Source organism: Oncorhynchus masou, unplaced genomic scaffold, assembly GCF_036934945.1.
Source record: "Oncorhynchus masou masou isolate Uvic2021 unplaced genomic scaffold, UVic_Omas_1.1 unplaced_scaffold_1676, whole genome shotgun sequence".
In the NCBI taxonomy this organism is placed as follows: domain Eukaryota; kingdom Metazoa; phylum Chordata; class Actinopteri; order Salmoniformes; family Salmonidae; genus Oncorhynchus; species Oncorhynchus masou.
The window spans coordinates 45,750-69,251 of NW_027006896.1; the positions used below are offsets into that span (position 1 = coordinate 45,750).

Sequence of the window (23,502 nt, forward strand, 5' to 3'; positions counted from 1 at the left end):
TATACAGTTTATGTTCTATTGTGTGAACTCTGACCTCTTCATCCCTCTGCGGAACTCAAACAGACGCTGTCCCTCTGGGATGGAGAACACACGGATCACAGTACCCTGGAGGGAGAGAGGGGGGGGAGTGAGGGAGAGAGAGCAGAAAGGAGAGTGTGAGAGTGAGAGAGAGAGAGGGATATGAAGAAGGGAGTAAGAAAGAGAGTCAGTCCCTCACAGTCAGGACTGTCTAACTAGAGGGAGGAAGAGAGTCCCTCACAGTCAAGACTGTCTAACTAGAGGGAGGAAGAGAGTCCCTCACAGTCAGGACTGTCTAACTAGAGGGAGGAAGAGAGTCCCTCACAGTCAGGACTGTCTAACTAGAGGGAGGAAGAGAGTCCCTCACAGTCAGGACTGTCTAACTAGAGAGAGGAAGAGAGTCCCTCACAGTCAGGACTGTCTATCTAGAGGGAGGAAGAGAGTCCCTCACAGTCAGGACTGTCTAACTAGAGGGAGGAAGAGAGTCCCTCACAGTCAGGACTATCTAACTAGAGGGAGGAAGAGAGTCCCTCACAGTCAAGACTGTCTAACTAGAGGGAGGAAGAGAGTCCCTCACAGTCAGGACTGTCTAACTAGAGGGAGGAAGAGAGTCCCTCACAGTCAGGACTGTCTAACTAGAGGGAGGAAGAGAGTCCCTCACAGTCAGGACTATCTAACTAGAGGGAGGAAGAGAGTCCCTCACAGTCAGGACTATCTAACTAGAGGGAGGAAGAGAGTCCCTCACAGTCAGGACTGTCCAGCTCCACTGTAGTTATCTAGATTTTATTATCATGGTGTCATGCCTCTTCAGGATGCCCCGCCCACCTGGGCTTATAATACACTGTGTGCTGCAGCAGAGTACATCTACTACTAGTCACGTACTGAATGTTTTGGACATGGCCAGGGCCTAACTGCAATATCCAGGTATGTTGTCAAAAAGCAACGCTGGCCTCCGGTCACTAGGGGCAGCTGTCCTGGTAGTGCTTACCCTCTCCGAGGCGCTGGCCTCCCGTCACTAGGGGCAGCTGTCCTGGTAGTGCTTACCCTCTCCGAGGCGCTGGCCTCCCGTCACTAGGGGCAGCTGTCCTGGTAGTGCTTACCCTCTCCGAGGCGCTGGCCTCCGTCACTAGGGGCAGCTGTCCTGGTAGTGCTTACCCTCTCCGAGCGCTGGCCTCCCGTCACTAGGGGCAGCTGTCCTGGTAGTGCTTACCCTCTCCGAGGCGCTGGCCTCCCGTCACTAGGGGCAGCTGTCCTGGTAGTGCTTACCCTCTCCGAGGCGCTGGCCTCCCGTCACTAGGGGCAGCTGTCCTGGTAGTGCTTACCCTCTCCGAGGCGCTGGCCTCCCGTCACTAGGGGCAGCTGTCCTGGTAGTGCTTACCCTCTCCGAGGCGCTGGCCTCCCGTCACTAGGGGCAGCTGTCCTGGTAGTGCTTACCCTCTCCGAGGCGCTGGCCTCCGTCACTAGGGGCAGCTGTCCTGGTAGTGCTTACCCTCTCCGGGCGCTGGCCTCCCGTCACTAGGGGCAGCTGTCCTGGTAGTGCTTACCCTCTTCGAGGCGCTGGCCTCCCGTCACTAGGTGCAGCTGTCCTGGTAGTGCTTACCCTCTCCGAGGCGCTGGCCTCCCGTCACTAGGGGCAGCTGTCCTGGTAGTGCTTACCCTCTCCGAGGCGCTGGCCTCCCGTCACTAGGGGCAGCTGTCCTGGTAGTGCTTACCCTCTCCGAGGCGCTGGCCTCCCGTCACTAGGGGCAGCTGTCCTGGTAGTGCTTACCCTCTCCGAGGCGCTGGCCTCCCGTCACTAGGGGCAGCTGTCCTGGTAGTGCTTACCCTCTCCGAGGCGCTGGCCTCCCGTCACTAGGGGCAGCTGTCCTGCTAGTGCTTACCCTCTCCGAAGCGCTGGCCAGCTTGGTGCCTGACGAGTTAAAGGAGAGAGCAGCCAGGGGACTGTCATGGGCCGGGATCATTGTGACAGTGCTCTGAGAGAGAGAGAGAGAGAGGGAGAGAGAGAGAGAGAAAGAATGAGAGAGAGAAAGAAAGATAGAGAATGAGAGAGGATGAGAGAGAGAGAGAGAGAGAGAGAGAGAGAGAGAGAGAGAGAGAGAAGAGACAGAGAGAATGAGAGAGAGAGAGAGAGAAAGAAAGATAGAGAATGAGAGAGGATGAGAGAGAGAGAGAGAGAGAGAGAGAGAGAGAGAGAGAAAGAAAGATAGAGAATGAGAGAGGATGAGAGAGAGAGAGAGAATGATTGACTGCTTTACATGGGACTGCAACACAATTATACCACTGAGTCATAAAACAGAAACATGGTGCTACTGCCATATAACAACCTGACTGCAATGTCTGTACATCACTTCAAACATCACTTCAATGTAGCAGAGAGCACAGTATAATAGCAGTACAATAGTAGTACTGACAACCAAGCTATAGAGCACAGTATAATAACAGTACAGTAGTAGTACAGTATAGTAGTACAGTAGTACAGTAGTATTGTAGTACAGTAGTAGTACAGTAGTACATTCGTTTTGTAGTAGTACAGTAGTACAGTAGTAGTATAGTAGTACAGTAGCTTTGTAGTAGTACAGTAGTACAGTAGTACATTCGTTTTGTAGTAGTACAGTAGTAGTATAGTAGTACAGTAGTACAGTAGTAGCTTTGTAGTAGTACAGTAGTAGTACAGTAGCTTTGTAGTAGTACAGTAGTACAGTAGTACATTTGTTTTGTAGTAGTACAGTAGTACAGTCGTAGTATAGTAGTACAGTAGTACAGTAGTAGTATAGTAGTACAGTAGTAGTACAGTAGCTTTGTAGTAGTACAGTAGTACAGTAGTACATTCGTTTTGTAGTAGTACAGTAGTAGTATAGTAGTACAGTAGTAGTACAGTAGTACAGTAGTAGTACAGTAGTACAGTAGTACAGTAGTACATTCGTTTTGTAGTAGTACAGTAGTATAGTAGTAGTACAGTAGTAGTAGAGGAGTACAGTAGTAGTACAGTGGTACAGTAGCAGTAGAGTAGTATAGTAGTATAGTGGTAGTACAGTAGTATGGTAGTAGTGCAGTAGTAGAGTAGTACAGTAGTAGTACATTAGCATAGTAGTTGTACCGTAGTGTAGTATAGTAGCAGTACAGTAGTACAGTAGTATAGTAGTTGTACAGTAGTATAGTCGTACAGTAGCAGTACAGTAGTAGTAGAGTAGTATAGTAGTAGTACAGTAATATAGTAGTAGTGCAGTAGTAGAGTAGTACAGTAGTAGTACAGTATAATAGTAGTAGTACAGTGTTACAGTAGTGGTACAGTTGTTTTGTAGTATAGTAGCAGTGCAGTAGTATAGTAGTAATACAGTAGCAGTGCAGTAGTATAGTAGCAGCGCAGTAGTATAGTGGTAGTAAAGGAGCAGTACAGTAGTATGGTAGATGTGCCATAGTAGTACAGTAGTATAGTAGTATAGTAGTAGTACAGTAGTAGTAGTACAGTAGTACAGTAGTAGTAGAGTAGTACAGTAGTTGTATAGTAGTATAGTAGTGCAGTAGTAGTACAGTAGTATAGTAGCAGCACAGTAGTACAGCAGTATAGTAGTTGTACAGTAGTATAGTAGTACAGTAGTAGTACAGCAGCAGTACAGCAGTATAGTAGTACAGTAGCAGTATAGTAGTATAGTGGTAGTACAGTAGCAGTATAGTAGTTGCACAGTAGTATAGTAGTACAGTAGTAGTACAGTAGTATAGTAGTAGTACAGTGGCACAGTAGCAGTAGAGTAGTATAGTAGTATAGTGGTAGTACAGTAGTATAGTAGTAGTACAGTGGTACAGTAGTATAGTAGTTGTAGTGTAGTAGAGTATAGTAGCAGTACAGTAGTACAGTAGTATAGTAGTTGTATAGTAGTATAGTAGTATAGTAGTTCTACAGTAGTATTGTAGTACAGTAGTAGTACAGTAGTATAGTAGCAGTACAGTAGCTGTAGTTGTACAGTAGTATAGTAGTATAGTAGTAGTACAGTAGCAGTAGAGTAGTAGCTGTACAGTAGGAGTAGAGTAGTATAGTAGTTGTACAGTAGTGTAGTAGTACAGTAGTATAGTAGCAGTAGAGTAGTATAGTAGTTGTACAGTAGTATAGTAGCAGTACATTAGTACAGTAGTTGTACAGTAGTATAGTAGCAGTAGAGTAGTATAGTAGCAGTAAAGTAGTATAGTAGCAGTAGAGTAGTACAGTAGCAGTAGAGTAGTATAGTAGCAGTAGCAGTAGAGTAGTATAGTAGCAGTAGAGTAGTATAGTATTAGTACAGTAGTATAGTAGTAGTACAGCAGTAGTAGAGCAGCAGTGCAGTAGTAGTAAGCCTATAGTAGTATAGTAGTTGTGCAGTAGTACAGTAGTATAGTAGTAGCACAGTAGTATAGTAGTAGTACAGCAGTATAGTAGTAGTACAGCAGTATAGTAGTAGTACAGCAGTATAATAGTAGTACAGTAGTATAGTAGTAGTACAGTAGCATAGTAGTAATACAGTAGTATAGTAGTAGTACAGTAGTATGGTAGCAATACAGTAGTATGGTAGCAGTACAGTAGTATAGTAGTAATACAGTAGTATAGTAGTAATACAGTAGTATAGTAGTAGTACAGTAGTAGTACAGTAGTATAGTAGTACAGTAGTATAGTAGTACAGTGGTAGCACAGTAGTAATACAGTAGTATTACATTTACATATTTTACATTAAAGTCATTTGGCAGACGCTCTTATCCAGTATAGTAGTAATACAGTAGTATAGTAGTAGTACAGTAGTATAGTAGTAATAGAGCAGTATAGTAGTAATACAGCAGTATAGTAGTAGTACAGTAGTATAGTAGTAGTACAGTGGTATAGTAGTAGTACAGTAGTATAATGGTAATACAGTAGTATAGTAGTAGTACAGTAGTATAGTAGTAATACAGTAGCATAGTAGTAGTATAGTAGTAGTATAGTAGTAGTACAGTAGTAATACAGTAGTATAGTAGTAGTACAGTAGTATAGTAGTAATACAGTGGTATAGTAGTAATACAGTAGTATCGTAGTAGTACAGTAGTATAGTAGTAGTACAGTAGTATAGTAGTAGTACAGTAGTATAGTAGTACAGTAGTATAGTAGTAGTACAGTAGTATAGTAGTAATACAGTGGTATAGTAGTAGTACAGTAGTATAGTAGCACAGTAGTATAGTAGTACAGTAGTATGGTAGTACAGTAGTAGTACAGTAGTATGGTAGTACAGTAGTATGGTAGTACAGTAGTAGTACAGTAGTATAGTAGTACAGTAGTATAGTAGTACAGTAGTAGTACAGTAGTATAGTAGTACAGTAGTATGGTAGTACAGTAGTATAGCAGTACAGTAGTAGTAGTACAGTGGTACAGTAGTACAACAGTAGTATAGTAGTAGTAGGCCTTACCAGGTTGTTGGCATCGTAAACTATGATCTCTCCGATGGTGGAGCTGCCTGGGTAGGCCAGGTACGAGTTGGAATGGTTGATGGACAGAGCACACAGACCTGAACACAACAACCATGTTCATTTCAGTCCACAGAAAGACAGCTTCTGCTTGTCCCCATCAGAAACCCACAGAGCAGCACTGGCTGAGGAACCACTGTTCTGCACACTGTGTTTACCTGAGGGGTTGGAGGGCGTGTTGAGAAGGGTCCTCAGCAGCTTCATGTCTTTGATGTTGTGGATGTACACTGACTCCTCCAGACACACCACCAGCCTCTACAGGGGGAGGGAGGGAGGGGGAAGGGGGAAGGGGGGGGGAGAGAGAGAGAGGGGGGAGAGAGAGAGAGGGGGGGGGAGGGAGGGAGGGAGGGAGGGAGGGAGGGAGGGAGGGAGGGAGGGAGGGAGAGACAGAGAGAGAGGGGGGAGAGAATGAGAGCGAGAGAGAGAGGGGGGGAGAGAGAGGGGGGGGAGAGAGAGAGAGAGAGAGAGAGAGAGAGGGAGGGAGGGAGGGAGGGAGGGAGGGAGGGAGGGAGGGAGGGAGAGACAGAGAGAGAGGGGGAGAGAATGAGAGCGAGAGAGAGGGGGGGAGAGAGAGAGGGGGGGAGAGAGAGAGAGAGAGAGAGAGAGAGAGAGAGGGGGGGAGGGAGGGAGGGAGGGGGAGAGGGGAGAGACAGAGAGAGAGGGGGGGAGAGAATGAGAGAGAGAGAGAGAGAGAGGGGGGGAGAGAGAGAGAGAGAGAGAGGGGGGGGAGGGGGGAGAGAGGGAGAGACAGAGAGAGAGGGGGGGAGAGAGAGAGAGAGAGAGGGGGGGGGGAGAGAGAGAGAGGTGACTGTTAGTATGTGAATTGCGCTGATCATTTCCTGGCAGGTTATCCTATGTCAACATGTCCTAACAAAAAGTGTTCAAAATCAATAGCTGCTCCACGTGGTCTCTATATGTATGTCTCTGTTGTTGTTACTGTAGTTCTGTTACCTGTCTGTTGAGTCCGACAGAGAGGATGTGGTTACTGTAGTTCTGTTACCTGAGAGGATGTGGTTACTGTAGTTCTGTTACCTGAGAGGATGTGGTTACTGTAGTTCTGTTACCTGAGAGGATGTGGTTACTGTAGTTCTGTTACCTGAGAGGATGTGGTTACTGTAGTTCTGTTACCTGTCTGTTGAGTCCGACAGAGAGGATGTGGTTACTGTAGTTCTGTTACCTGTCTGTTGAGTCTGACAGAGAGGATGTGGTTACTGTAGTTCTGTTACCTGAGAGGATGTGGTTACTGTAGTTCTGTTACCTGTCTGTTGAGTCCGACAGAGAGGATGTGGTTACTGTAGTTCTGTTACCTGTCTGTTGAGTCCGACAGAGAGGATGTTGTTACTGTAGTTCTGTTACCTGTCTGTTGAGTCCGACAGAGAGGATGTGGTTACTGTAGTTCTGTTACCTGTCTGTTGAGTCTGACAGAGAGGATGTTGTTACTGTAGTTCTGTTACCTGTCTGTTGAGTCCGACAGAGAGGATGTGGTTACTGTAGTTCTGTTACCTGAGAGGATGTGGTTACTGTGGTTCTGTTACCTGTCTGTTGAGTCCGACAGAGAGGATGTGGTTACTGTAGTTCTGTTACCTGAGAGGATGTGGTTACTGTAGTTCTGTTACCTGAGAGGATGTGGTTACTGTAGTTCTGTTACCAGAGAGGATGTGGTTACTGTAGTTCTGTTACCTGAGAGGATGTGGTTACTGTAGTTCTGTTACCTGTCTGTTGAGTCCGACAGAGAGGATGTTGTTACTGTAGTTCTGTTACCTGTCTGTTGAGTCCGACAGAGAGGATGTGGTTACTGTAGTTCTGTTACCTGTCTGTTGAGTCCGACAGAGAGGATGTGGTTACTGTAGTTCTGTTACCTGAGAGGATGTGGTTACTGTAGTTCTGTTACCTGAGAGGATGTGGTTACTGTAGTTCTGTTACCTGTCTGTTGAGTCCGACAGAGAGGATGTGGTTACTGTAGTTCTGTTACCTGAGAGGATGTGGTTACTGTAGTTCTGTTACCTGAGAGGATGTGGTTACTGTAGTTCTGTTACCTGAGAGGATGTGGTTACTGTAGTTCTGTTACCTGAGAGGATGTGGTTACTGTAGTTCTGTTACCTGTCTGTTGAGTCTGACAGAGAGGATGTTGTTACTGTAGCTGTAGTTGCAGATCTCCGTTCCCTTCTTGAAGTGATAGACGTTCATCCGTCTGGGGATGGAGAGACTGACCACCACCACCAGACTGCTGGAGAACAAACGCTCCACGATGTACACGTCTGGGGTCTCTGATGCGGAAGAGCAGGGGAACACAGGGGTCAGCATGGTATGGGCATGAGTGTCCTGGGGGGCTGAGGTAGTCTGGTATTAGTGTCCTGGGGGGGCTGAGGTAGCCTGGTATTAGTGCCCTGGGGGGCTGAGGTAGCCTGGTATTAGTGTCCTGGGGGGGCTGAGGTAGCCTGGTATTAGTGCCCTGGGGGGGCTGAGGTAGCCTGGTATTAGTGTCCTGGGGGCTGAGGTAGCCTGGTATTAGTGTCCTGGGGGGCTGAGGTAGCCTGGTATTAGTGTCCTGGGGGCTGAGGTAGCCTGGTATTAGTGTCCTGGGGGCTGAGGTGGTCTGGTATTAGTGTCCTGGGGGCTGAGGTAGCCTGGTATTAGTGTCCTGGGGGGCTGGGGTAGCCTGGTATTAGTGTCCTGTGGGGGCTGGGGTAGCCTGGTATTAGTGTCCTGGGGGCTGAGGTAGCCTGGTATTAGTGTCCTGGGGGGCTGAGGTAGCCTGGTATTAGTGTCCTGGGGGGCTGAGGTAGCCTGGTATTAGTGTCCTGGGGGGCTGAGGTAGCCTGGTATTAGTGTCCTGGGGGGCTGAGGTAGCCTGGTATTAGTGTCCTGGGGGGGGGGCTGAGGTAGCCTGGTATTAGTGTTCTGGGAGGCTGAGGTAGCCTGGTATTAGTGTCCTGGGGGCTGAGGTAGTCTGGTATTAGTGTCCTGGGGGCTGAGGTAGCCTGGTATTAGTGTCCTGGGGGGGGGATGAGGTAGCCTGGTATTAGTGTCCTGGGGGGGGCTGAGGTAGTCTGGTATTAGTGTCCTGGGGGGCTGAGGTAGTCTGGTATTAGTGTCCTGGGGGGGCTGGGGTAGTCTGGTATTAGTGTCCTGGTGGGGCTGAGGTAGCCTGGTATTAGTGTCCTGGTGGGGCTGAGGTAGTCTGGTATTAGTGTCCTGGTGGGGCTGAGGTAGCCTGGTATTAGTGTCCTGGGGGGCTGAGGTAGCCTGGTATTAGTGTCCTGGGGGCTGAGGTAGCCTGGTATTAGTGTCCTGGTGGGGGCTGAGGTAGTCTGGTATTAGTGTCCTGGGGGCTGAGGTAGTCTGGTATTAGTGTCCTGGGGGGCTGGGGTAGTCTGGTATTAGTGTCCTGGTGGGGCTGAGGTAGCCTGGTATTAGTGTCCTGGTGGGGCTGAGGTAGCCTGGTATTAGTGTCCTGGGGGGCTGAGGTAGCCTGGTATTAGTGTCCTGGGGGCTGAGGTAGCCTGGTATTAGTGTCCTGGGGGCTGAGGTAGCCTGGTATTAGTGTCCTGGGGGGCTGAAGTAGCCTGGTATTAGTGTCCTGGGGGGGCTGAGGTAGCCTGGTATTAGTGTCCTGGGGGCTGAGGTAGCCTGGTATTAGTGTCCTGGGGGGCTGAGGTAGTCTGGTATTAGTGTCCTGGGGGGCTGAGGTAGCCTGGTATTAGTGTCCTGGGGGGCTGAGGTAGCCTGGTATTAGTGTCCTGGGGGCTGAGGTAGCCTGGTATTAGTGCCCTGGGGGGCTGAGGTAGCCTGGTATTAGTGTCCTGGGGGGCTGAGGTAGCCTGGTATTAGTGTCCTGGGGGGGCTGAGGTAGCCTGGTATTAGTGTCCTGGGGGGGCTGAGGTAGCCTGGTATTAGTGTCCTGGGGGGCTGAGGTAGTCTGGTATTAGTGACCTGGGGGGCTGAGGTAGCCTGGTATTAGTGTCCTGAGGGGGTTAGGTAGCCTGGTATTAGTGTCCTGGGGGGCTGAGGTAGCCTGGTATTAGTGTCCTGGGGGGCTGAGGTAGCCTGGTATTAGTGTCCTGGGGGGCTGAGGTAGCCTGGTATTAGTGTTCTGGGGGCTGAGGTAGCCTGTTATTAGTGTCCTGGGGGGCTGAGGTAGTCTGGTATTAGTGTCCTGGGGGGGCTGAGGTAGCCTGGTATTAGTGTCCTGGGGGCTGAGGTAGTCTGGTATTAGTGCCCTGGGGGGCTGAGGTAGCCTGGTATTAGTGTCCTGGGGGGGCTGAGGTAGTCTGGTATTAGTGCCCTGGGGGGCTGAGGTAGCCTGGTATTAGTGTCCTGGGGGGGCTGAGGTAGCCTGGTATTAGTGTCCTGGGGGGCTGAGGTAGCCTGGTATTAGTGTCCTGGGGGGCTGAGGTAGCCTGGTATTAGTGTCCTGGGGGGCTGAGGTAGCCTGGTATTAGTGTCCTGGGGGGCTGAGGTAGCCTGGTATTAGTGTCCTGGGGGCTGAGGTAGCCTGGTATTAGTGTCCTGGGGGGCTGAGGTAGCCTGGTATTAGTGTCCTGGGGGGCTGAGGTAGCCTGGTATTAGTGTCCTGGGGGGCTGAGGTAGTCTGGTATTAGTGTCCTGGGGGGGCTGTGGTAGCCTGGTATTAGTGTCCTGGGGGGCTGAGGTAGCCTGGTATTAGTGTCCTGGGGGCTGAGGTAGCCTGGTATTAGTGTCCCGGGGGGGCTGAGGTAGCCTGGTATTAGTGTCCTGGGGGGCTGAGGTAGTCTGGTATTAGTGTCCTGGGGGGGCTGAGGTAGCCTGGTATTAGTGTCCTGGGGGGACTGAGGTAGCCTGGTATTAGTGCCCTGGGGGGCTGAGGTAGCCTGGTATTAATGTCCTGACATGGTTGGTTTCTATCTCCACACCACTGTGTCTGCCAGTAATAATGACGTGCACAGTAAATCAGCAGAGACTGCTGGCTAGTGAAGTTATCCATCTACTATTGTCTGTCAACCATTTATCAGTCTACACACAGTGTCTGCAACCCAAATTACACCCTATTGCCTATTTACTTTTGACTGGGAGCCACAGGGCTCTATGTATTTGGAACACAGCCAGTGATTCACTACAAGGAAGTAGACTAACAGATAATTACCCATCATTGGACGAGGACTGGCAAGTAATTTCCCTGTAACTGACACTAATGTCCAGAGAGAGGCTGGACAACACAACTAGAATGAGATCCTCTGTATGGACTGAACAATTCTACAGCTTGGCAGAGCAGAGTCCTGTATGAGTCAGAGGCCTGTATGAGTCAGAGGCCTGTATGAGTCAGAGGCCTGTACGAGTCAGAGGCCTGTACGAGTCAGAGGCCTGTACGAGTCAGAGGCCTCTATGAGTCAGAGGCCTCTATGAGTCAGAGGCCTGTATGAGTCAGAGGCCTGTATGAGTCAAAGGCCTGTATGAGCCAGAGTCTTGAAGGGAGATAATATCACATCCCAATATAAAGCTCTGGTATTGGAGTCATAGAGTACAAGCAGCCTATCAGAGAGAGGCAGAGGAGAACAGGCAGGACGGGGTCTAGGGGAAGGGTCGAGGGGTGTGTTTAGGACGGGGTCTAGGGGTGTGTTTAGGACAGGATCTAGGGGTTTGGTTGGGACAGGATCTAAGGGAAGGGTCTAGGGGTGTGTTTAGGACAGGATCTAAGGGAAGGGTCTAGGGGTGTGTTTGGGACGGGGTCTAGGGGAAGGGTCTAGGGGTGTGTTTGGGACGGGGTCTAGGGGAAGGGTCTAGTGGTTTGTTTGGGACAGGGTCTAAGGGAAGGGTCTAGGGGTTTGTTTGGGACAGGGTATAAGGGAAGGGTCTAGGGGTGTGTTGGGACGGGGTCTAGGGGTTTGTTTGGGACGGGTTCTAAGGGAAGGGTCTAGGGGTGTGTTGGGATGGGGTCTAGGGGAAGAGACTAGGGGAAGGGTCTAGGGGGTTGTTTGGGACAGGGTCTAGGGGAAGTGTCTAGGGGTGTGTTTAGGACAGGGTCTAGGGGAAGGGTCTAGGGGTGTGTTGGGATGGGGTCTAGGGGAAGAGACTAGGGGAAGGGTCTAGGGGGTTGTTTGGGACAGGGTCTAGGGGAAGGGTCTAGGGGTGTGTTTAGGACAGGGTCTAGGGAAAGGTCTAGGGGTGTGTTTAGGACAGGGTCTAGGGGAAGGGTCTAGGGGTGTGTTGGGATGGGGTCTAGGGGAAGAGACTAGGGGAAGGGTCTAGGGGGTTGTTTGGGACAGGGTCTAGGGGAAGGGTCTAGGGGTGTGTTTAGGACAGGGTCTAGGGGTGTGTTTAGGACAGGGTCTAAGGGAAGGGTCTAAGGGTGTGTTGGGACGGGGTCTAGGGGAAGGGTCTAGGGGTGTGTTTAGGACGGGATCTAGGGGTTTGGTTGGGACAGGGTCTAGGGGTTTGGTTGGGACGGGGTCTAGGGGAAGGGTCTAGGGGAAGGGTCTAGGGGTGTGTTGGGACGAGGTCTAGGGGAAGGGTCTAGGGGTGTGTTTAGGACAGGGTCTAGGGGAACGGTCTAGGGGTGTGTTGGGATGGGGTCTAGGGGAAGAGACTAGGGGAAGGGTCTAGGGGGTTGTTTGGGACAGGGTCTAGGGGAAGGGTCTAGGGATGTGTTTAGAACGGGGTCTAGGGGTGTGTTTAGGACAGGGTCTAGGGGAAGGGTCTAGGGGTGTGTTTAGGACAGGGTCTAGGGGAAGGGTCTAGGGGTGTGTTTAGGACAGGGTCTAAGGGAAGGGTCTAGGGGTGTGTTGGGACGGGGTCTAGGGGAAGGGTCTAGTGGTTTGGTTGGGACGGGGTCTAAGGGAAGGGTCTAGGGGTGTGTTGGGACAGGGTCTAGCGGAAGGGTCAAGGGGTGTGTTTAGGACGGGGTCTAGGGGAAGGGTCTAGTGGTTTGTTTGGGACGGGGTCTAGTGGAAGGGTCTAGGGGTGTGTTTAGAACGGGGTCTAGGGGTGTGTTTAGGACAGGGTCTAGGGGTGTGTTTAGGACGGGGTCTAGGGGTGTGTTTAGGACGGGGTCCAGGGGAAGGGTCTAGGGGTGTGTTTAGGACGGGGTCTAGGGGTGTGTTTAGGACGGGGTCTAGGAGTGTGTTTAGGATGGGGTCTAGGGGTTTGGTTGGGACAGGGTCTAAGGGAAGGGTCTAGGGGTTTGGTTGGGACGGGGTCTAGGGGAAGGGTCTAGGGGTGTGTTGGGTCGGGGTCTAGGGGTTTGTTTAGGACGGGGTCTAGGGGAAGGGTCTAGGGGTTTGTTTGGGACAGGGTATAAGGGAAGGGTCTAGGGGTGTGTTGGGATGGGGTCTAGGGGAAGAGACTAGGGGAAGGGTCTAGGGGTGTGTTTAGGACAGGGTCTATGGGTGTGTTTAGGACAGGGTCTAGGGGAAGGGTCTAGGGGTGTGTTTAGGACAGGGTCTAGGGGAAGGGTCTAGGGGTGTGTTGGGATGGGGTCTAGGGGAAGAGACTAGGGGAAGGGTCTAGGGGGTTATTTGGGACAGGGTCTAGGGGAAGGGTCTAGGGGTGTGTTTAGGACAGGGTCTAGGAGTTTGGTTGGGACAGGGTCTAGGGGTTTGGTTGGGACGGGGTCTAGGGGAAGTGTCTAGGGGAAGGGTCTAGGGGTGTGTTGGGACGGGGTCTAGGGGAAGGGTCTAGGGGTGTGTTTAGGACAGGGTCTAGCGGAACGGTCTAAGGGAAGGGTCTACGGGTGTGTTTAGGACGGGGCCTAGGGGAAGGGTCTAGGGGTTTGGTTGGGACGGGGTCTAGGGGAACGGTCTAAGGGAAGGGTCTACGGGTGTGTTTAGGACGGGGCCTAGGGGAAGGGTCTAGGGGTTTGGTTGGGACGGGGTCTAGGGGAAGGGTCTAGGGGTGTGTTTGGGACGGGGTCTAGGGGTGTGTTTGGGACAGGATTTAGGGGAAGGATCTAGGGGTGTGTTTAGGACAGGGCTATACTAACCGCTCTCGTAGATGCAGTCAAGTTTGTCCACTGAGGTCACAGAGAACAGCTTATAGCCTGTCTTGGTTCCCACTGCCAATGACCTGGGAACACAACAACAACAACAACACATACAGAGGTTGATAAACACATATAGAATATTACAAGTCAAAGTGACTAATGTGTGACTAGTTTCTTCATGCACACCAGAGTATTTAAGAATACAGCGTGCACACACAAACACACACACACACACACACACAGAGGTAGATAATTTTAAAAACACATTGAATATGTTAGGATAAAAACAAGTCAATGATGTGTGACCCATCTCATGCACACCAGACTTTGCTCTCAGTGGTTTTATAGACACGGTTTATTTGGGGATTCCAGAACAAGAAACAGTTATTTTGTTTTTCAAGTTTTTGCTGCAAGGACTTTTGATAAAAGAGACAAAAACATGGAATTGGAAAGTTGCAAGTGTGACTCTTTCCTCGTGTAAATGCTGTGTTCTCCATCCATTCTGGACAGGATGGAACTTGCCCCAAACTTCATGACTGAAATATCATTTTCAGTTAAACACGATATTGCCTATGGAGTGCTGTTGTGATTGAACTTGCTCAGTTATCATCTTTGCATAGCCAGTCCAAATACAGAGAGTCTCTCTCTCTCTCTCTCTCTCTCTCTCTCTCTCTCTCTTTCTCTCTCTCTCTCTCTCTCTTTCTCTCTCTCTCTCTCTCTCTCTCTCTCTCTCTCTCTCTCTCTCAGAACTGATAAAACTGCCCACACAAACACAGGGAACCGAGTAACACAGGTCTAAACAGACACATCCTACCTGATATTAACACAGGTCTAAACAGACACATCCTACCTGATATTAACACAGGTCTAAACAGTCACATCCTACCTGATAGTAACACAGGTCTAAACAGACACATCCTACATGATATTAACACAGGTCTAAACAGTCACATCCTACCTGATATTAACACAGGTCTAAACAGTCACATCCTACCTGATATTAACACAGGTCTAAACAGTCACATCCTACCTGATAGTAACACAGGTCTAAACAGACACATCCTACCTGATATTAACACAGGTCTAAACAGTCACATCCTACCTGATATTAACACAGGTCTAAACAGTCACATCCTACCTGATAGTAACACAGGTCTAAACAGACACATCCTACCTGATATTAACACAGGTCTAAACAGACACATCCTACCTGATATTAACACAGGTCTAAACAGACACATCCTACCTGATATTAACACAGGTCTAAACAGACACATCCTACCTGATAGTAACACAGGTCTAAACAGACACATCCTACCTGATATTAACACAGGTCTAAACAGTCACATCCTACCTGATATTAACACAGGTCTAAACAGACACATCCTACCTGATATTAACACAGGTCTAAACAGTCACATCCTACCTGATATTAACACAGGTCTAAACAGACACATCCTACCTGATATTAACACAGGTCTAAACAGTCACATCCTACCTGATATTAACACAGGTCTAAACAGTCACATCCTACCTGATATTAACACAGGTCTAAACAGACATCTGTACCTTGGTTAAGTGTTCCTGTGGTTACAGACGCAACACAAACGGTACACACACAGTCCTGAGATCAGTGAATGCTGTTCCACCACTGAGAATGTCTGTTCTCAGAGAATGTTCACGGTTCTGTCCCAGGGATTACATGATATGATGTCTCTGGTTCTGTCCCAGGGATTACATGATATGATGTCTCTGGTTCTGTCCCAGGGATTACATGATGATGTCTATGGTTCTGTCCCAGGGATTACATGATATGAGGTCTCTGGTTCTGTCCCAGGGATTACATGATATGATGTCTCTGGTCTGTCCCAGGGATTACATGATATGATGTCTCTGGTTCTGTCCCAGGGATTACATGATATGATGTCTATGGTTCTGTCCCAGGGATTACATGATATGATGTCTCTGGTTCTGTCCCAGGGATTACATGATATGATGTCTCTGGTTCTGTCCCAGGGATTACATAATATGATGTCTCTGGTTCTGTCCCAGGGATTACATGATATGATGTCTCTGGTTCTGTCCCAGGGATTACATGATATGATGTCTCTGGTTCTGTCCCAGGGATTACATGATATGATGTCTCTGGTTCTGTCCCAGGGATTACATGATATGATGTCTCTGGTTCTGTCCCAGGGATTACATGATATGATGTCTCTGGTTCTGTCCCAGGGATTACATGATATGATGTCTCTGGTTCTGTCCCAGGGATTACATGATATGATGTTCACGGTTCTGTCCCAGGGATTACATGATATGATGCCTATGGTTCTGTCCCAGGGATTCTGTTTATTGAGTAAACCATTGAGTATTGAGTAAACCATTGAGTATTGAGTAAACCATTGAGTATTGAGTATTGAGTAAACCATTGAGTATTGACCATTGAGTATTGAGTAAACCATTGAGTATTGAGCATTGAGTATTGAGTAAACCATTGAGCATTGAGTAAACCATTGAGTATTGAGTAAACCATTGAGTATTGAGTAAACCATTGAGTTCAACTGGTAAAAACAGAAAGGAGGCTAGTGTGCAAATCTTGACTGAGATGCACTAGATTAATTTTGGTTAAGTCCTCCTTCAGCACAATTACATCATTAAGATGACTGAGCAGGGAGGACAGTCATCTAGTAGGGAGGACAGTCATCTAGCAGGGAGGACAGTCATCTAGCAGGGAGGACAGTCATCTAGCAGGGAGGACAGTCATCTAGCTAGGGAGGACAGTCATCTAGCAGGGAGGACAGTCATCTCGCTAGGGAGGACAGTCATCTAGCAGGGAGGACAGTCATCTAGCAGGGAGGACAGTCATCTAGCAGGGAGAACAGTCATCTAGCAGGGAGGACAGTCATCTAGCAGGGAGGACAGTCATCTAGCTAGGGAGGACAGTCATCTAGCAGGGAGGACAGTCATCTAGCAGAGAGGACAGTCATCTCGCTAGGGAGGACAGTCATCTAGCAGGGAGGACAGTCATCTAGCAGGGAGAACAGTCATCTAGCAGGGAGGACAGTCATCTAGCAGGGAGGACAGTCATCTAGCAGGGAGGACAGTCATCTAGCAGGGAGGACAGTCATCTAGCAGGGAGGACAGTCATCTAGCAGGGAGGACAGTCATCTTGCAGGGAGGACAGTCATCTTGCAGAGAGGACAGTCATCTAGCAGGGAGGACAGTCATCTAGCAGGGAGGACAGTCATCTAGCAGGGAGGACAGTCATCTAGCAGGGAGGACAGTCATCTAGCAGGGAGGACAGTCATCTAGCAGGAAGGACAGTCATCTCGCTAGGGTGTGTTTAGGGGCACGTCCGAATTGGCATCCTAAATAATGCACTACTTTTTGACCAGGGCCCATAGGTTAGTGCACTATATAGGGAATAGGGTTCCATTGGAGTGTTTGTAAAGTTCACTGAGTTGTTCCATTGGACAGTTTCTAAAAGCCACTACTCTGTTCCCCTGGATGGGGCTGTCTGCTGTACATGTCTGGTCCTGCTCTGGAAACGGGAACAAACCTGCAATCATCGTCACTGAAATAAAGAAAGACTGTTTGCCATTTTTCTTTTGACCACACACAAACAGATTCCACAGTAAGCTCTCAGTCTTCACGGGTACGCATTGTTCCTGACTTTGTTTAAAATTGATATTTGTTCATCTTTTTTTCCGGGGAACTTTCTTTGTTTTTTTTTCTCCCTGTTTTGAATGCTGTTTTTATTGTGAGATCTGGTGGATCAGATTCCCACTGTAGGCTATGTATTACGTTGGCCTATGGGTTTAAAAAATGCACTCCTTTGGCCGGCGTATCAAAATGCATTGGGAATATGTCGTTTGGAGAGCGGTCGAACATTGGGAATATGACGTTTGGAGAGCGGTCGAACATTGGAAATATGACGTTTGGAGAGCGGTCGAACATTGGGAATATGACGTTTGGAGAGCGGTCGAACATTGGGAATATGACGTTTGGAGAGCGCTCGAACATTGGGAATATGTCGTTTGGAGAGCGGTCGAACATTGGAAAGACGTCGCAGAGACATCAAACTTTAAGTTTTTATTTTCCATAATTATATTGCGCATCGCATCTTGCTAGAAAACGTAGCCTAAAGTTGCACCGGAAAAATGAAATGAACTGTTGTTGAAGTAACTGTCTGTTCAGATCCAAACCCCAACACCACAGGTCTACTCTGTTCAGATCCAAACCCCAACACCACAGAACAACAGGTCTACTCTGTTCAGATCCAAACCCCAACACCACAGGACAACAGGTCTACTCTGTTCAGATCCAAACCCCAACACCACAGGTCTACTCTGTTCAGATCCAAACCCCAACACCACAGGTCTACTCTGTTCAGATCCAAACCCCAACACCACAGGTCTACTCTGTTCAGATCCAAACCCCAACACCACAGGACAACAGGTCTACTCTGTTCAGATCCAAACCCCAACACCACAGGTCTACTCTGTTCAGATCCAAACCCCAACACCACAGGGCAACAGGTCTACTCTGTTCAGATCCAAACCCCAACACCACAGGACAACAGGTCTACTCTGTTCAGATCCAAACCCCAACACCACAGGTCTACTCTGTTCAGATCCAAACCCCAACACCACAGGTCTACTCTGTTCAGATCCAAACCCCAACACCACAGGTCTACTCTGTTCAGATCCAAACCCCAACACCACAGAACAACAGGTCTACTCTGTTCAGATCCAAACCCCAACACCACAGGACAACAGGTCTACTCTGTTCAGATCCAAACCCCAACACCACAGGTCTACTCTGTTCAGATCCAAACCCCAACACCACAGAACAACAGGTCTACTCTGTTCAGATCCAAACCCCAACACCACAGGTCTACTCTGTTCAGATCCAAACCCCAACACCACAGGTCTACTCTGTTCAGATCCAAACCCCAACACCACAGGTCAACAGGTCTACTCTGTTCAGATCCAAACCCCAACACCACAGGTCTACTCTGTTCAGATCCAAACCCCAACACCACAGGTCTACTCTGTTCAGATCCAAACCCCAACACCACAGGTCTACTCTGTTCAGATCCAAACCCCAACACCACAGGTCTACTCTGTTCTATGTTCAGATCCAAACCCCAACACCACAGGGCAACAGGTCTACTCTGTTCTATGTTCAGATCCAAACCCCAACACCACAGAACAACAGGTCTACTCTGTTCAGATCCAAACCCCAACACCACAGAACAACAGGTCTACTCTGTTCTATGTTCAGATCCAAACCCCAACACCACAGGGCAACAGGTCTACTCTGTTCAGATCCAAACCCCAACACCACATGACAACAGGTCTACTCTGTTCAGATCCCGAAACCCCAACACCACAGGGCAACAGGTCTACTCTGTTCAGATCCAAACCCCAACACCACAGGGCAACAGGTCTACTCTGTTCAGATCCAAACCCCAACACCACAGGACAACAGGTCTACTCTGTTCAGATCCAAACCCCAACACCACAGAACAACAGGTCTACTCTGTTCAGATCCAAACCCCAACACCACAGGTCTACTCTGTTCAGATCCAAACCCCAACACCACAGAACAACAGGTCTACTCTGTTCAGATCCAAACCCCAACACCACAGGTCTACTCTGTTCAGATCCAAACCCCAACACCACAGGGCAACAGGTCTACTCTGTTCTGATCCAAACCCCAACACCACAGAACAACAGGTCTACTCTGTTCAGATCCAAACCCCAACACCACAGGTCTACTCTGTTCAGATCCAAACCCCAACACCACAGGGCAACAGGTCTACTCTGTTCAGATCCAAACCCCAACACCACAGAACAACAGGTCTACTCTGTTCAGATCCAAACCCCAACACCACAGGTCTACTCTGTTCAGATCCAAACCCCAACACCACAGGTCTACTCTGTTCAGATCCAAACCCCAACACCACAGGTCAACAGGTCTACTCTGTTCAGATCCAAACCCCAACACCACAGGACAACAGGTCTACTCTGTTCAGATCCAAACCCCAACACCAAAGGTCTACTCTGTTCAGATCCAAACCCCAACACCACAGGACAACAGGTCTACTCTGTTCAGATCCAAACCCCAACACCACAGGTCTACTCTGTTCTATGTTCAGATCCAAACCCCAACACCACAGGACAACAGGTCTACTCTGTTCAGATCCAAACCCCAACACCACAGGTCTACTCTGTTCAGATCCAAACCCCAACACCATAGGTCTACTCTGTTCAGATCCAAACCCCAACACCACAGGACAACAGGTCTACTCTGTTCAGATCCAAACCCCAACACCACAGAACAACAGGTCTACTCTGTTCAGATCCAAACCCCAACACCACAGAACAACAGGTCTACTCTGTTCAGATCCAAACCCCAACACCACAGGACAACAGGTCTACTCTGTTCAGATCCAAACCCCAACACCACAGGACAACAGGTCTACTCTGTTCAGATCCAAGCCCCAACGCCACAGGTCTACTCTGTTCAGATCCAAACCCCAACACCACAGGACAACAGGTCTACTCTGTTCAGATCCAAACCCCAACACCACAGGACAACAGGTCTACTCTGTTCAGATCCAAACCCCAACACCACAGAACAACAGGTCTACTCTGTTCAGATCCAAACCCCAACACCACAGAACAACAGGTCTACTCTGTTCAGATCCAAACCCCAACACCACAGGTCTACTCTGTTCAGATCCAAACCCCAACACCACAGGACAACAGGTCTACTCTGTTCAGATCCAAACCCCAACACCACAGAACAACAGGTCTACTCTGTTCAGATCCAAACCCCAACACCACAGGTCTACTCTGTTCAGATCCAAACCCCAACACCACAGGTCTACTCTGTTCAGATCCAAACCCCAACACCACAGGTCTACTATGTTCAGATCCAAACCCCAACACCACAGGACAACAGGTCTACTCTGTTCAGATCCAAACCCCAACACCACAGGTCTACTCTGTTCAGATCCAAACCCCAACACCACAGGTCTACTCTGTTCAGATCCAAACCCCAACACCACAGAACAACAGGTCTACTCTGTTCAGATCCAAACCCCAACACCACAGGTCTACTCTGTTCAGATCCAAACCCCAACACCACAGGACAACAGGTCTACTCTGTTCAGATCCAAACCCCAACACCACAGGACAACAGGTCTACTCTGTTCAGATCCAAACCCCAACACCACAGGTCTACTCTGTTCAGATCCAAACCCCAACACCACAGGACAACAGGTCTACTCTGTTCAGATCCAAACCCCAACACCACAGGTCTACTCTGTTCAGATCCAAACCCCAACACCACAGGACAACAGTTCTGCTCTGTTCAGATCCAAACCCCAACACCACAGGACAACAGGTCTACTCTGTTCAGATCCAAACCCCAACACCACAGGTCAACAGGTCTACTCTGTTCAGATCCAAACCCCAACACCACAAGACAACAGTTCTGCTCTGTTCAGATCCAAACCCCAACACCACAGGACAACAGTTCTGCTCTGTTCAGATCCAAACCCCAACACCACAGGACAACAGGTCTACTCTGTTCAGATCCAAACCCCAACACCACAGGACAACAGGTCTACTCTGTTCAGATCCAAACCCCAACACCACAGAACAACAGGTCTACTCTGTTCAGATCCAAACCCCAACACCACAGGGCAACAGGTCTACTCTGTTCAGATCCAAACCCCAACACCACAGAACAACAGGTCTACTCTGTTCAGATCCAAACCCCAACACCACAGGTCTACTCTGTTCAGATCCAAACCCCAACACCACAGGACAACAGGTCTACTCTGTTCAGATCCAAACCCCAACACCACAGGTCTACTCTGTTCAGATCCAAACCCCAACACCACAGGTCTACTCTGTTCAGATCCAAACCCCAACACCACAGGACAACAGGTCTACTCTGTTCAGATCCAAACCCCAACACCACAGAACAACAGGTCTACTCTGTTCAGATCCAAACCCCAACACCACAGGTCTACTCTGTTCAGATCCAAACCCCAACACCACAGGACAACAGGTCTACTCTGTTCAGATCCAAACCCCAACACCACAGGACAACAGGTCTACTCTGTTCAGATCCAAACCCCAACACCACAGGACAACAGGTCTACTCTGTTCAGATCCAAACCCCAACACCACAGGACAACAGGTCTACTCTGTTCTATGTTCAGATCCAAACCCCAACACCACAGGTCAACAGGTCTACTCTGTTCTATGTTCAGATCCAAACCCCAACACCACAGGTCTACTCTGTTCAGATCCAAACCCCAACACCACAGGTCTACTCTGTTCAGATCCAAACCCCAACACCACAGAACAACAGTTCTACTCTGTTCTGCATTCCTTTATGAAATAAACACTCTCCTGCTCAAGGTTTTTTACCAGTTACCTAACTAAGACCGAATCTATGGACAGGTGTGCATGTGTGTGCGGGTGTGCATGTGTGTTACCTAGTACCGAGCCTACGACAGAAGCTATGGACAGGTTGTGAAAATTTTCTCCACAGTGCCAGTCAGCCTCATATCAGGTGAGCAGGCGATCTGAGAGTTATTCACTGCCCCAGATATACTGTCCCTATTCCCTAAATACAGTAGGGCTCTATAGGCCCTGGTCCAAACTACTAATACTGTCCCTATTCCCTACATACAGTAGGGCTCTATAGGCCCTGGTCAAAACTACTAATACTGTCCCCATTCCCTACATACAGTAGGGCTCTATAGGCCCTGGTCCAAACTACTAATACTGTCCCTATTCCCTACATAGTAGGGCTCTATAATCAAAACTACTAATACTGTCCCTATTCCCATACAGTAGGGCTCTATAGGCCCTAGTCCAAACTACTAATACTGTCCCTATTCCCTACATACAGTAGGGCTCTCCCCAAACTACTAATACTGTCCCTATTCCCTACATACAGTAGGGCTCTATAGGCCCTGGTCCAAACTACTAATACTGTCCCTATTCCCTACATACAGTAGGGCTCTATAGGCCCTGGTCAAAACTACTAATACTGTCCCTATTCCCTACATACAGTAGGGCTCTATAGGCCCTGGTCCAAACTACTAATAATGTCCCTATTCCCTACATACAGTAGGGCTCTATAGGCCCTGGTCAAAACTACTAATACTGTCCCTATTCCCTACATACAGTAGGGCTCTATAGGCCCTGGTCCAAACTACTAATACTGTCCCTATTCCCTACATACAGTAGGGCTCTATAGGCCCTGGTCCAAACTACTAATACTGTCCCTATTCCCTACATACAGTAGGGCTCTATAGGCCCTGGTCCAAACTACTAATACTGTCCCTATTCCCTACATACAGTAGGGCTCTATAGGCCCTGGTCCAAACTACTAATACTGTCCCTATTCCCTCTATACATACAGTATTCCCTACATACAGTAGGGCTCTATAGGCCCTGGTCCAAACTACTAATACTGTCCCCATTCCCTACATACAGTAGGGCTCTATAGGCCCTGGTCCAAACTAGTAATACTGTCCCTATTCCCTACATACAGTAGGGCTCTATAGGCCCTGGTCCAAACTACTAATACTGTCCCTATTCCCTACATACAGTAGGGCTCTATAGGCCCTGGTCCAAACTACTAATACTGTCCCTATTCCCTACATACAGTAGGGCTCTATAGGCCCTGGTCAAAATACTGTCCCTATTCCCTACATACAGTAGGGCTCTATAGGCCCTGGTCCAAACTACTAATACTGTCCCTATTCCCTACATACAGTAGGGCTCTATAGGCCCTGGTCCAAACTACTAATACTGTCCCTATTCCCTACATACAGTAGGGCTCTATGAGCCCTGGTCCAAACTACTAATACTGTCCCTATTCCCTACATACAGTAGGGCTCTATAGGCCCTGGTCCAAACTACTAATACTGTCCCTATTCCCTACATACATTAGGGCTCCCCTGGTCCAAACTACTAATACTGTCCCTATTCCCTACATACAGTAGGGCTCTATAGGCCCTGGTCAAAACT

The 23,502-nt window shown here is 48.8% G+C and overlaps 1 protein-coding gene across 1 annotated transcript in view; it reads right to left on the reverse strand.

Moving 5' to 3' along the window:
• LOC135531942 (WD repeat domain phosphoinositide-interacting protein 1-like) overlaps positions 1–23,502 on the reverse strand; it is a 25,996-nt gene continuing 2,494 nt past the window's right edge. Inside the window, exons 3-8 of the mRNA XM_064959634.1 lie at positions 13,436–13,518; positions 7,582–7,748; positions 5,640–5,736; positions 5,425–5,522; positions 1,899–1,991; positions 1–105 (exon numbers count right to left, since the gene is read on the reverse strand). Of these exons, the coding sequence (XP_064815706.1) occupies positions 16–105; positions 1,899–1,991; positions 5,425–5,522; positions 5,640–5,736; positions 7,582–7,748; positions 13,436–13,518 (628 nt within the window). The 3' untranslated portion in view covers positions 1–15. The remainder of the gene's footprint in view (positions 106–1,898; positions 1,992–5,424; positions 5,523–5,639; positions 5,737–7,581; positions 7,749–13,435; positions 13,519–23,502) is intronic.